Here is a 14574-nt window from a genome sequence, read left to right on the forward strand (position 1 = left end):
TAAAATAAAATCGTGTACACCAGCTTTAATCCACAGCCCCCACCCCAGCAGGTCTATCGATCTGGGTGGTATCAAGAAATCAAGGGCGACGACCTTCTGAGATAACGAGGCTTTAGAATGGATTAATCAACCACCTGATTACGTCATTTATCGTTTCAATCAAGTTCATATTATTATATGTGAAAGTGTGAGAATTGTAGAGAAAATTGAAACATTTGAAATATTATGTAATAATAAAATGATTTAAGTCAACTTGATAGGCGCCGCTTTAAGTTATCTGGTTTATAGGTAATGGAGATGCAACAAGAGAAATTGTACCTTAGATTGTACCTTACGAAGTGCATTGTTGATTTTTGTGTGCGGTTGTATTAGATAAGATTATATTGAGGAAATGATAACATTACAAATTACATTACAAATAATATTAGAATTAACAATACAAAAAAAATACTCAGACAAAAAAGTTTACATTATAATTAGATATAAACCCCACACATCGCCTCATTCCCGGTTTACGATTTACGTTTCAAGTATTGGATAGGATATTTTGGTGGATGTTTTTTTAGAAAACACCATGGCACTATGTTCTTAGTCCGAGTATCATCGTTCCATCAAATTGCCCCGTCGTACATACTAAAAAGGTTGTGTAAACAGACTACGAAAATGTAAAAGTTTTAAAAGCAGGTCCAAATCGATGCTACCGTGTTTGAATAATATGGAATTTGATATTTGCTTTTACTTGAAAGTGGTTGCAGTGTCCAAAATAGCATGCATTAGCTTTAAATGATAAAATGTGAAACAAGAGCTGCCCATACAAAACGTAAAAATGCAAAAATACAGACTGAGTATTATATCCCCAAACTTTAATTCCCGTAATGATGCGTGTAAAAATTCTGCTTGTTAAATTGTGGGAAAACTAAGTAATTCACTCACTCACATTCTCTCTCTCTCTCTCTCTCTCTCTCTCTCTCTTTCTCTCTCTCTCTCTCTCTCTCTCTCTCTCTCTCTCTCTCTCTCTCTCTCTCTCTCTCTCTCTCTCTCTCTCTCTCTCTCTCTCTTCATTATAATGTTTAGATATGCAAAATATAGTTAGTTGTGTTTGAGAAGTTTTGTAATACTTCATAAATTATAAAATAGTTGACGATTGTTTTAAAAAAATAAAAAGGTAAATGTTCTTCATTTATCATCACAAAAAGGTAAAATATATTCATAAAGTTTGATTAATTATGAAGAGTTTATGCATATGTCAAGCAATTCTGATAGAAGACAGAAAAAAACAAATTTATCTTATTACAATAAATAAAAAATTACTTATCAAAGAAATGTGCTTTTCAATGCCAAATTTTAAACAATCGATCTTTTTCAAATTTATGTTATTACATCTCATTCCGCGCCTTTTTGCACGTGATGGAGTCACGCGTCTGTTTTCTCCAGTAATACGTGTAAACATATCATAACTGTTTTCGTTATTCTACTTTTGTCAGTTCTAATTCTTGGGGGGGGGGGGGGGGGTTAATTTAAAAACCCTTTATATTACAAAAGTAAAAACCACCAGAAATAATGAAAACAAAATTTGATTGGGTTTATCAATAGTAGCATCTATGTTTGAGTGTAGGCAGGTATTTAAGATTAGCATTTCCGTATGAAACCCATTGCTTTTAAAATTTGAATATATTTTTCATTAACGTTTTTGAGTAAATACCTGCTGGTGAATCGTGACCGTTAAATTAACTTGCAATCTTTACCCAAATTTCAATGACATAAATTGTTCATGATTTCTTTTTTTCAAAGTATCCACACAATGGTTGAACTCGAAAAAACAGCATACAGTGTATAAACACACATACACAGGTAATCAATTATATAGAAAGATACTTCCTTATCGTATACCAAAAGTTTGAGCAATTAGGCCCCCAACCGACTTAAGATGACCTTCAGCATTAAATCAAGGTTGGTGGGTCTTTATGTGACTTGTTATAAACGATCGGTGCGTCTTATGTACATTGCAGTGGCAGGACGTCAAATGCAAAACTCTATGTCAATGCTTTATCCTACTCAACTCTTACGTACAGCGTCGGAAAACACGAAACGTTATCAGTCTAATGAAATATCCCGAAAACCCAGTAGATGAGCTGAAATTACTAAAGTTTTCATGGCAATCGGTTTTTAGAACGCAGTTCGCAGTTCGCAGTTCGCAATTGAATAGTGAACTGCGTTCTATAGAACGCAGTTCGCAATTCAAATTTAGTGCGATTGAATAGTGAACTGCGTTCTATAGAACGCAGTTCGCAATTCAAAATTTAGAATTCATATTTGGGGCCTGCTTGCCTAATATGCAATTGAATAGTGAACTGCGTTCTATAGAACGCAGTTCGCAATTCAAGATTTAGAATTCATATTTGGGGCCCGCTTGCCTTATATGCAATTGAATAGTGAACTGCGTTCTATAGAACGCAGTTCGCAATTCAAAATTTAGAATTCATACTTGGGGCCCGCTTGCCTTATATGCAATTGAATAGTGAACTGCGTTCTATAGAACGCAGTTCGCAATTCAAAATTTAGAATTCATATTTGGGGCCCGCTTGCCTTATATGCAATTGAATAGTGAAACTGCGTTCTATAGAACGCAGTTCGCAATTCAAAATTTAGAATTCATACTTGGGCCCGCTTGCCTTATATGCAATTGAATAGTGAACTGCGTTCTATAGAACGCAGTTCGCAATTCAAAATTTAGAATTCATACTTGGGGCCCGCTTGCCTTATATGCAATTGAATAGTGAACTGCGTTCTATAGAACGCAGTTCGCAATTCAAAATTTAGAATTCATATTGGGGCTCGCTTGCCTTATATGCAATTGAATAGTGAACTGCGTTCTATAGAACGCAGTTCGCAATTCAAAATTTAGAATTCATACTTGGGGCCCGCTTGCCTTCTATGCAATTGAATAGTGAACTGCGTTCTATAGAACGCAGTTCGCAATTTAAAATTAGAATTCATATTTGGGACCCGCTTGCCTTATATGCAATTGAATAGTGAACTGCGTTCTATAGAACGCAGTTCGCAATTCAAAATTTAGAATTCATATTTGGGACCCGCTTGCCTTATATGCAATTGAATAGTGAACTGCGTTCTATAGAACGCAGTTCGCAATTCAAAATTTAGAATTCATATTTGGGACCCGCTTGCCTTATATGCAATTGAATAGTGAACTGCGTTCTATAGAACGCAGTTCGCAATTCAAAATTTAGAATTCATATTTGGGGCCCGCTTGCCTTATATGCAATTGAATAGTGAACTGCGTTCTATAGAACGCAGTTCGCAATTCAAAATTTAGAATTCATACTTGGGGCCCGCTTGCCTTCTATGCAATTGAATAGTGAACTGCGTTCTATAGAACGCAGTTCGCAATTCATTTTTGGGGCCCGAAATTTTCAGGGGCATCTACTAGTGGTATTTCACTACCACTGTGAAATTTGGTGATGCAGTAATCTATAGTTTTTGAGATCTGTATGGTGTCCGGATAGGGCCATTTGTATTAGCGCGACATCGCGTTCAGATAAACGAGACATTGCGCTAACACATGTACACAACTCACCGTCGCGCTAACGCAACTGTGCACAACACGCCGTCGCGCTAACACAACTTTGCACAACACGCCGTAGCGCTAACACAACTTTGCTTAACACGCCGTCGCGCTAACGCAACTTTGCAAGTTTCACAGTCTAGTAGGAAGTCGTGTCCGGAAATATTAGACTGCGCATGCTGAAATATGCATGCACGCAAGCATGGATAAAAAATAAATAAAATGTACTTTGAAATATATATATTATTTTCATTTATTATCAGTGCATATGAATAAAAATATAGTTACTAGTGTGTCACTAGATAAGGATATGAATTTCGTGGATCATTGTTTAGTTGATCCACGAAATTAAATATTCATTGAAGTGCAATTTTAATTAACATTTTGTTATGATAGGTTCATTGGCCACTAATTTACGTATACTTGATATTGTGATTTTCACTTTATCCACGAAAATTGATGCCCTTGAATATCAATGAAACTACAGTATTCAATTGCATATAAGCCCGATTCTCAGAAACTATAGATAACTGCATCACCATATTTTCACAGTGGTAGTGAAATACCACTAGTAGATGCCCCTGAAAAATTCAGGTCCCGAATATGAATTCTAAATTTTGATTTGCGATTTACTTTCTAGATAGAACGCAGTTCACTATTCAATTGCATATAAGCCCGATTCTTAAACATAGGTAATAACAGATTACAAAGCTCACCGAGACGAGGGATCACCTTTTTGAAGAATCACCTTTATGAGACCACCTTTATCATATTATATGAAAATCATAATTAATGATCTTGGATATACATGGATACTGTTTTGACAAAATATCGTATAACAATATCATATAATAAAAATTGTATAATAATCATATGTTCATTTCATAGGATATTATATGATACAATGTTTATCAATACGATAATATAAAATACTATATTGCATCCTATGATACCAGTACAATATATATCATATATTACAATAAAATACTGTAATAAATAATGATGAAATATGATATTGTAACATATGATATGACATTGTATCTTGTTATACATTATTGTATTTGATCACATAATACAATATCATAATATATTATGATATTGATATGATATGATACATTATAATAATATATGATACAATATCATATCACATAATGCATCACAATATTATACTGTATAATATTATAGCATGATATTGCATTGTATGATATTGTATCATATTTAATACAATGTAGGATATTGTATCATATGATACAATAAAATTAGCTACAACATTGTATCATATCAATTGATACAATATCATGTGATATAGTACTATATTATATCATACAATATCATAGTATACTTTATTGTATTATATGATACAATATCACATTATACAATATCATATAATACATTTTCATATCTTGATATAATAATATATTATATAAACCAATCTCATTTTATACAATATCGTATCATATGATATGATATATATTATACAATATCATATCATATGATACTATATTATGTTGCAATATCATATGAAATAGCATGTGATAAAATATAATATATGTGATATTATACAATATCATATTATACAATATTGTATCATAATAAACAATACTATACATAACAATATCACAATACAATATCATATCATAATGTACAAAAAAAATTGATACAATATCATATCGTATCATATATTTTTTTTCAATATAATATATGATATAATATTGTATCACATAAAACAATAGTGTATCATATCATACAATATTATATCAAAGGAATCATATTATATCATTTAACAACGAACACATCTATCAAGCAGGTTTTAGATAGGATAATTTTTTTTAGCAACTTTGATAATGGAGATCTGCATCTGAAGCTACCTCTGCAGTTCATTAATATTATAGTTAAATCAACTATGCAAGCTATTATCTATAAAATTTGTGACCTGTTCCCAAAAAACAAATCTCATCCAGCATCCGAAACATACGCCTCAGATTCAGCATTCAAGCCTGCCAGGTGCATCAGTATCATAAGACGTATCATCCATGCAAGTTTTATTAAGTTAGGACCAGTAATAACTAAGATATAATCATCAGAGGGCACCTGCTCCAAAAACTTTAACAAACTCTTAAAACCTTAACCTCCTTCAGCATCCGAAACCTATGGCTCAGATTCAGCATTCATGCCTGTCAGGTGCATCAGTATTATAAGACGCACCATCCATATAAGTTTGGTGAATTTTAGACCAGTGATAACTAAGTTATAATCATCAAAGGGCACCTGCTCCAAAACTTTAACCAGCTCTAAAAACCTTAACCTCATCCAGCATCCGAAACCTATGGCTCAAATTCGGCATTCCTTCCTGTCAGAGGCATCAGTATCATACGACACACCATCTATGCAAGTTTGGTGAAGTTAGGACCAGTAATAACTAAGATATAATCATCAAAGGGCACCTGCTCCAAATACTTTAACCAGCTCTTAAAACCTTAACCTCATCCAGCATCTGAAACCTATGGCTCAGATTCAGCATTCAAGCCTGCCAGGTATATCAGTATCATAAGACGCACCATCTATGCAAATTAAGTGAAGTTAGGACCAGTAATAACTAAGATATAATCATCAAAGGGCACCTGCTCCAAAAACGTTAACCAGCTCTACAAAACCTTAACCTCATCCAGCATCTGAAACCTAAGGCTCAGATTCAGCATTAAAGCATGTCTGATGCATCAGTATCATAAGATGCACCATCCATGCAAGTTTGGTAAAGTTAGGACCAGTAGTAACCTATAAATTGCTATCAAAGGGCACCTGCACCAAAAACTCTAACTTGCTCCAAAAACCTTAACCTCCTCCAGCATCTGAAACTCATGGCCCTGATTCAGCATTCAGGTCTTTCAAGTCCATGAGTAGGTCAAGATGCATCATCCATGCAAGTTTGGTGAAGATAGGACAAGTAATAACTTAGATACAGGACCTGCAACAAAAACTTTAACCAGGTTCGGACGCCGACGCCGAGGGTATAGCATAAGCTCCCCCCCGACTTCGTTTCGGTGAGCTAAAAACTACCCAAATATGAATTCTAAATTTGAATTGCAAACTGCGTTCTAGATAGAACGCAGTTCACTATTCAATTGCATATAAGGCAAGCGGGCCTCAAATATGAATTCTAAATTTTGAATTGCGAACTGCGTTCTAGAAAGAACGCAGTTCACTATTCAATTGCATATAAGGCAAGCGGGCCTCAAATATGAATTCTAAATTTTGAATTGCGAACTGCGTTCTAGATAGAACGCAGTTAACTATTCAATCGCACTAAATTTTGAATTGCGAACTGCGTTGGATAGAACGCAGTTCACTATTCAATTGCATATAAGGCAAGCGGGTCCCAAATATGAATTCTAAATTTTGAATTGCGAACTGCGTTCTATAGAATGCAGTTCACTATTCAATTGCATATAAGGCAAGCGGGCCCCAAGTATGAATTCTAAATTTTGAATTGTTCTAGATAGAACGCAGTTCACTATTCAATTGCATATAAGGCAAGCGGGCCCCAAGTATGAATTCTAAATTTTGAATTGCGAACTGCGTTCTATAGAACGCAGTTCACTATTCAATTGCATATAAGGCAAGCGGGCCCCAAATATGAATTCTAAATTTTGAATTGCGAACTGCGTTCTATAGAACGCAGTTCACTATTCAATTGCATATAAGGCAAGCGGGTCCCAAGTATGAATTCAAAATTTTGAATTGCGAACTGCGTTCTATAGAACGCAGTTCGCAATTCAATTGCATATAAGGCAAGCGGGCCCCAAGTATGAATTCTAAATTTTGAATTGCGAACTGCGTTCTATAGAACGCAGTTCACTATTCAATTGCATAGAAGGCAAGCGGGCCCCAAGTATGAATTCTAAATTTTGAATTGCGAACTGCGTTCTATAGAACGCAGTTCACTATTCAATTGCATAGAAGGCAAGCGGGCCCCAAGTATGAATTCTAAATTTTGAATTGCGAACTGCGTTCTATAGAACGCAGTTCACTATTCAATTGCATAGAAGGCAAGCGGGCCCCAAGTATGAATTCTAAATTTTGAATTGCGAACTGCGTTCTATAGAACGCAGTTCACTATTCAATTGCATATAAGGCAAGCGGGCCCCAAATATGAATTCTAAATTTTGAATTGCGAACTGCGTTCTATAGAACGCAGTTCACTATTCAATTGCATATAAGGCAAGCGGGCCCCAAGTATGAATTCTAAATTTTGAATTGCGAACTGCGTTCTATAGAACGCAGTTCACTATTCAATTGCATAGAAGGCAAGCGGGCCCCAAGTATGAATTCTAAATTTTGAATTGCGAACTGCGTTCTATAGAACGCAGTTCACTATTCAATTGCATAGAAGGCAAGCGGGCCCCAAGTATGAATTCTAAATTTTGAATTGCGAACTGCGTTCTATAGAACGCAGTTCACTATTCAATTGCATAGAAGGCAAGCGGGCCCCAAATATGAATTCTAAATTTTGAATTGCGAACTGCGTTCTATAGAACGCAGTTCACTATTCAATTGCATATAAGGCAAGCGGGTCCCAAATATGAATTCTAAATTTTGAATTGCGAACTGCGTTCTATAGAACGCAGTTCACTATTCAATTGCATATAAGGCAAGCGGGTCCCAAATATGAATTCTAAATTTTGAATTGCGAACTGCGTTCTATAGAACGCAGTTCACTATTCAATCGCACTAAATTTTGAATTGCGAACTGCGTTCTATAGAACGCAGTTCACTATTCAATTGCGAACTGCGAACTGCGAACTGCGTTCTAAAAACCGATTGCCAGTTTTCATTTGTTATCATGATTTGAAAGTTGAGTAGCTTTTCTGAGTGCTATTCTATTGATGTATATTAGCAGCTTAATTTTGTGTCTTCAACTTAACGATACGCTTCTCTCTAAATTATATTTCTCAAACCTGACTCAGACTCAATGCTTAAGAAAAAAAAAAGAAACTAAACAACCTTGACATCCGTTACAGTGCACAGTTGAGTTCTAGTCTGACATGCGTATTATCAAGATAATTAAGCTTTCTTTTAGTTGAACTTTAATGAGGGAATATTAAAGCACCTGCTATAAATCTACCTCTCGAGCAAACACAAGCCTAACTCGTGCGGGACAATAAATTATTGATGAGTACACGAGCAGAGTTGCAGGTGCATCATCCTTACTTTTTTCCATTATTAAATCATGACTTTTCTCTCAGACTGAGACAGTTCTTGTTTACAAATTGCTAAAGCTTTTGACTCAATTACGTCATCAGAAATGACGGCACTGAAGTTGCTCTTTGAATCGAGACCACTAGTATGTTACATCCACGACTCCTCTTTGTTTTTTTCTGAGTGCAGACATCGCCTTCAATGTTTACCAAGCCCTTCTAACTTGTATTCAACACGGGAGTAATTAATAAAAGCAAACCTTTTAACGGTTCTTTATGACGACGCCGACCCCTGAACCCTATTTCTGTGTGATTGACGACAAAATTGATGATGCAAACATCAACCACAGCTTTTATTTTTCTCCATTTCTTTGTCCCAGTCTTTAACTTCTGAAGAAGGCTTGTAGGTACTTAAAGAAAATTGCAAATTTTGAGTTGAAACATTTGTTGAATGGCCTTGACATTAAAGAGTGACTTCTATTCACCTAATTTCTGTAGTTTCACTTGTACTTGTATTTGTTTTTGGGGTAATTACATATCTGTAAGGTTCTTTGAAATCGACATATTTTACAATGAGGCACAACTTTTAGAGTATATATATATCATGTTTCAAAACATCACTAGTTAGAATGACACGTTTCTTTAAACCTTGCAGATCTATGTGAAAAGGAATTGTAAAGAAAATGAAAATCCTTCTGGTAAAAATGCTTGTATGTGAACACACAAGGTTTTATTGAGAATGGTTACTTGAGATATTTGTAACTGGAATTAAATTGTTTCCTTTATCTTAACATTTTAGGCTGTGGAACATGTCGCTCGGCGGATGTCAACTCCTAGCTTTACCATCGATAAAATCGAAGAGAATTTGGACAAAGAAATAAAAGAGGAGCTAGAGAAAGAAGACGAACAAGGACTGAGGAAAATGTGAGTCAATGGATGGGCGTGACAAATAACTCTACTGAATATCAAGCATCCTTTTTCAACATTATGTCTTTAGATTGCTCTGAAATCTACAATAATTGATTCGATAAACAAATAAATAGAGACCATTCTGAAAATCGTTAAGTGCCGAAAAAAAATTAATCTTGTCAGCGGTTTTTTTTTCAAATTAAAAATCATAGTAAAATTCTATGATGATAGTTTAGACTTATTTTGATATGTAATTTGAAAAAGTAATTGAAAAAGAAACGCACAGGTATCTCCTAGATCACTTCGCGAGAGAAGCATCGTGCAATATTAGAATCATAAATATGAAGCATGCGCAGTGCATAGATGGGATAAAGTGAAAATGCCAAAAATTTTCTTGGAGATCGTTTCGATTAAAACACACTACAAACAATTGATATTTGATTCTTAAAATATTTTGGGTTCAAGTGTTTTATTTCAGGAGGTTCTAAAAGTAAAATAAAGCTCTTTGCAATTCAGAAATTCTTTTAGAAAAGCCATAACAGTAGAAACCTATTGATATGCAATTTATGCTGTTAAGCTGACAAAGATACGGGCAGAAATACTTGTCTATTTTCATTTTGGATAAATATAGACTGTAGAATAATCGAATGTCAAGTAAGAATCCGTTCATGAAGTAGATTTTGTTACAGAAAACAACAGCTAAAATCTGCATCTGTTACTAATTAAACCATGACAGAAAAACAAAGAGTGGTGGGAAAATCTCTGAAACAATAATAATTTAAATATTTGTTGTTTTCTGATAAACCTGTCTTATTTGATTACAGACTTCAGAGTTCGTGTCAGGACATTCTACACAGTAAGAAGGTGTTGCTGTTGATCGTCCTGCTGAATATTCTCGACTGCCTGCTGGTTCTGGCCGGGCTTATTCTGGACATTAACTACATCAAAGGTACGAACAACCAATCAGACTGTAGAGTTTTAGCACATACAATATCAACTATAAAACTGCAAAAAAAAATAAAAGAATATAATTATAGGCATTTATTTGACAAATAAACATGTACCTAAACTGACAATACTTTACGAGCAACAAAGGAACATCATACCGACCATTCGAACACAGACGGGTTCCCCTTATTCTTTTGCATAGATTTGGTTTAACACAGATACTTGTTTGTAATTTAGTGCTACTAGTTTTGGTTTCAATGAAACATTAAATTATCCCGTGCAATGAAAAGCGAAAGATTGACATCATTAAAAATAATAAGAATTTTAGCTTAAAAGGAATCCCAATCAAAATAACATTTTTCACGTTTGTATTGTTCCTTTTAATTGTGATATGGGGGAGTGTTTTGATAGCGGAAAAAATGCCATCGTGTTCATTACTCCCTCGTCTGTTATACAGAAACTGATGCCATTGTAAAGATGCTAGAGATAGAAAAACAATAAATGATTGCCAAGTATAGATCAAGTAATGGGCACAGAAAGTAAATCAAATGCATCTTGTTATCAAGATATCTTTAGAAAAAAAAGGCAATATTGCGTTATCCCTCGGCATCTGTAATTTGATTCGACATATAAGATAACATAAAAAATATATTGGTAATGGGCTATAAATCTCTGCCTTAGAAAATCAATCCATTTCCCCGTTCCTTCTATCATGAACAAATAAAAGAAGACGTCGAGTGGTGTCGTCAGTAAAACAAATGACGTCATTCCCCAAATATAGATGCGATATACGTTGTGGCATATCCACATGACACATAAAGGTAAACGAATCAAAGACATCATATTTTGAAATGAATGGGACAAAATAGTTTTAAAAACAGTTTTAAAGAAATCTAAGTTCAAATAACTATGGTTAAGATTCGTCTGTTGTGTTCTTGTTTATTATAGTCTTGTCTGGTCTAGTCTAGTCTAGTCATTCAGCTTACAATGAATTCTACTGATCTTGTTGCAATTTTGCAACACATTTTTGCAGTTCTTGTTACAATTTTGAAATTAATTTTTTCAGATCTTGTTGCAATTTTGCAATTAATTTTTGCAGTTCTTGTTACAATTTTGAAATTAATTTTTTCAGATCTTGTTGCAATTTTGCAATTAATTTTTGCAGTTCTTGTTACAATTTTGCAATGAATTTTACTGATCTTGTTGCAATTTTGCAATGAATTTTACAGATCTTGTTGCAATTTTGTTTTGCTTAGATCGGTAAGGGGACGCTACTGAGTCAGAGAGCGAGATATCACAGTTCATCTGACTTTTATTCATTGGTATCTCGGGGCAAACACACATTTATCTGGCCTGGAACAGTGAGAGATGAGTCAAAGAAAGAAATTCTATAAGTGATTGCAAATTGTAGTTAACGTTTCCTTTTATTGTCCGCTATAAAACCCCATTTAGCTGCTATTTTATTATACTTTACGTTCAACTAATTAGTGATAATTGCATAGGAAGAAAACCTCTCCACATTTAGGAGTTTTTCTATTTGTAGTGAATTATTGAATTTTAAGAACAGAATCGCTATTAGTTTATGGCTATTGCATCACCGAGTTCTGATAAAATATGATGATAGACACAGTTCATACAATGTCAATAAAACCAAGGCAGCGAACTCGTTAAAGTATTTGGTAAAAGTATCTTTTTGTGATTCATGCCTGTGAAAAATAATCCCAGGATGTACTTACAATGCAATAAACAATATCTAGCTTAAAAAACAATTGGTCTTATAAAGAGTGATAATTTCTAAATAACATTAATGTGTTTTCAGTAACACGTTGGTATGTCTGATTAACGAGCATCTACAATTAATTAGTCAAGTGGCAATATAATTAAACATTTTTTATGATGACGTCACTATAATAACATGTAAATCAAAACCCAGCATACGTTCACACAGCTACAGTTTCCTAGCTACACACTATCCATCATGAGTTTTGATTTATATTAAGGTGTCACATATAAGTAACATAGGTCATTGTTTCTGTGTGAATAAAATGATGATCATTTTTATCTTCCTAGCATGTAAAATATGAACGCCTTGTCAATGTGTCAATAATGCTCTCGACTATACTAATGAAAGCGAACAAATTGTTTAAATATACAGAGTAAAAAACACAAGCCATGTATTTTTTTCCACTGTTCACAGGGGTTTTTATATCAAATGTAATCGATCGCTGTGGAAGTAAGATGGACCTCAGCATAAAATTATAGCTCTTTAAATAAATGAGAAGATGCTCACCAATTCTTTCTTAAAAATAAAATTTTTGGTATTTAAATTTAAAACAAAAGATGCTAGCAACAAGGCCCATAAGCACTTAAAATTATTGACATAACAAAAGTTACGATACAATGAAGTTCATATTTAAAATTGAGGCTCACTTTGCCATTGCTAAAATATGACAAGTGAATGTAATTGTATTTCCGAATGGGGGGGGGGGGAGTGTTACAAAGTCCTTTGAAAAATTTAATTTCTGAAATCAAGTCAACGCCATTTGAAAAAAAAAATGTATTTTAAAGTGAGTCAATATCGTCGATATTTACGCACTGAGAACAAAACTTTATCGATGTTTGGTCGAAACACTTGATACTTTAATAGATGATTATTTAACCTTGTTTATCTCAACTGCAATATGTCAAAATCAAAAATTATTTATATTATACTGATGGGCTGTAAAATATAAAAGTGGATAAAAATGAATGGATATTACGCGGTTATGAACAGACATGATGAGATGAATATATACGTACAACGTAAGTTATGTATATAAACACAAGATGATCTTTTAAAATGTCAGTACCAAAAATGCATACCGTAGTGCTTGTGTTTTAGTTGATAATATTTTAATATTCGTACAATGCATATTATTTTAATAATGAAGTGATTTATTTTGTTTGAATTTAAGGGTGTATGTTTAAACATCAACATATTCTATAACATAAAATGGGAGAAAACTTTTTTGCGAGCTTGTTTTTACAAAATCAATGTACGTTTTTTACAACAAAGCGTAAATATTTCCTTTTATATTCTTTTAAGACTAATAATATTTATTAATGCTAACAAATAATAGCTAAAGATTTATCAACTAAGTAAAAAGTCGAATTCAATAATTTGTGATTAATACATATTTTTTTAAAGTGCGGTAAGTGTTTCAATGATAATAAAAAATTGACGCACCTTCATAACGCATTAAAAAATTAAAAGTGTGTTAATTTGGCAAAAATATTTCATTGTGCGTTTATTTAGTAAAAACTTAAACGCACTTTGAAAAAAAATTCACAGCGCGTATTTATTTTATATCCAAAGCCCGTTGCCACAGAGTGGAGTTCACCTACATGAAAATAAGCCCAATTTTTCTGTGTAGAATGACAACAATTCGTTCCGACAGACAAAATATCCAATAATTGAATCAGACGGCTATTACTTGGGTCTTTTTACGTGAATAATGCTATTTACTGTATAGGGATAAGTTTTAATGACTGAAAAAACCGAGTAAAAATAATGGGAAAATCCCAGAGATTTCTCGTCTGATATGCTGTAACCACTGACACTGACATGATCAGATGGTGATCAAATAAATGATCTTACAAGAAATTCATCTCACATATAAAATTATATCACTACTCTAATTTAAGAAGGATAATAAAATGTGAAATGAAATGACAAAGTTGCAGAAAGTGGACAAAACGTGAGCATTTAAAAGTGTAGCAATTCGCTCAAATCTTCATTTCCAAAGTATGTGCTATAAAGAACGAACGCCAATATTTAACAGTTAGAATCCCAAAGCAAGATTTCAGGTGCCTGTGAGATACTGGTGTATATCATATACCTAGTACTTATTGTATCATCCCTGATACGAGTTTTTTGGACTAGAGACAGCAACCTATGGT

General features: G+C 33.8%; 1 protein-coding gene across 4 annotated transcripts in view; it reads left to right on the forward strand.

Annotated features, from left to right (window-relative positions):
* LOC105333217 (uncharacterized) overlaps positions 1–14574 on the forward strand; it is a 35762-nt gene that overhangs the window by 10437 nt on the left and 10751 nt on the right. For all 4 annotated transcript variants that reach the window (XM_034454254.2, XM_034454270.2, XM_034454261.2 and 1 more), the window contains exons 3-4: positions 9578–9702; positions 10512–10636. In XM_034454254.2, the coding sequence (XP_034310145.2) occupies positions 9578–9702; positions 10512–10636 (250 nt within the window). The remainder of the gene's footprint in view (positions 1–9577; positions 9703–10511; positions 10637–14574) is intronic.

This window comes from Magallana gigas, chromosome 5 (assembly GCF_963853765.1).
Source record: "Magallana gigas chromosome 5, xbMagGiga1.1, whole genome shotgun sequence".
Classification (NCBI taxonomy): domain Eukaryota; kingdom Metazoa; phylum Mollusca; class Bivalvia; order Ostreida; family Ostreidae; genus Magallana; species Magallana gigas.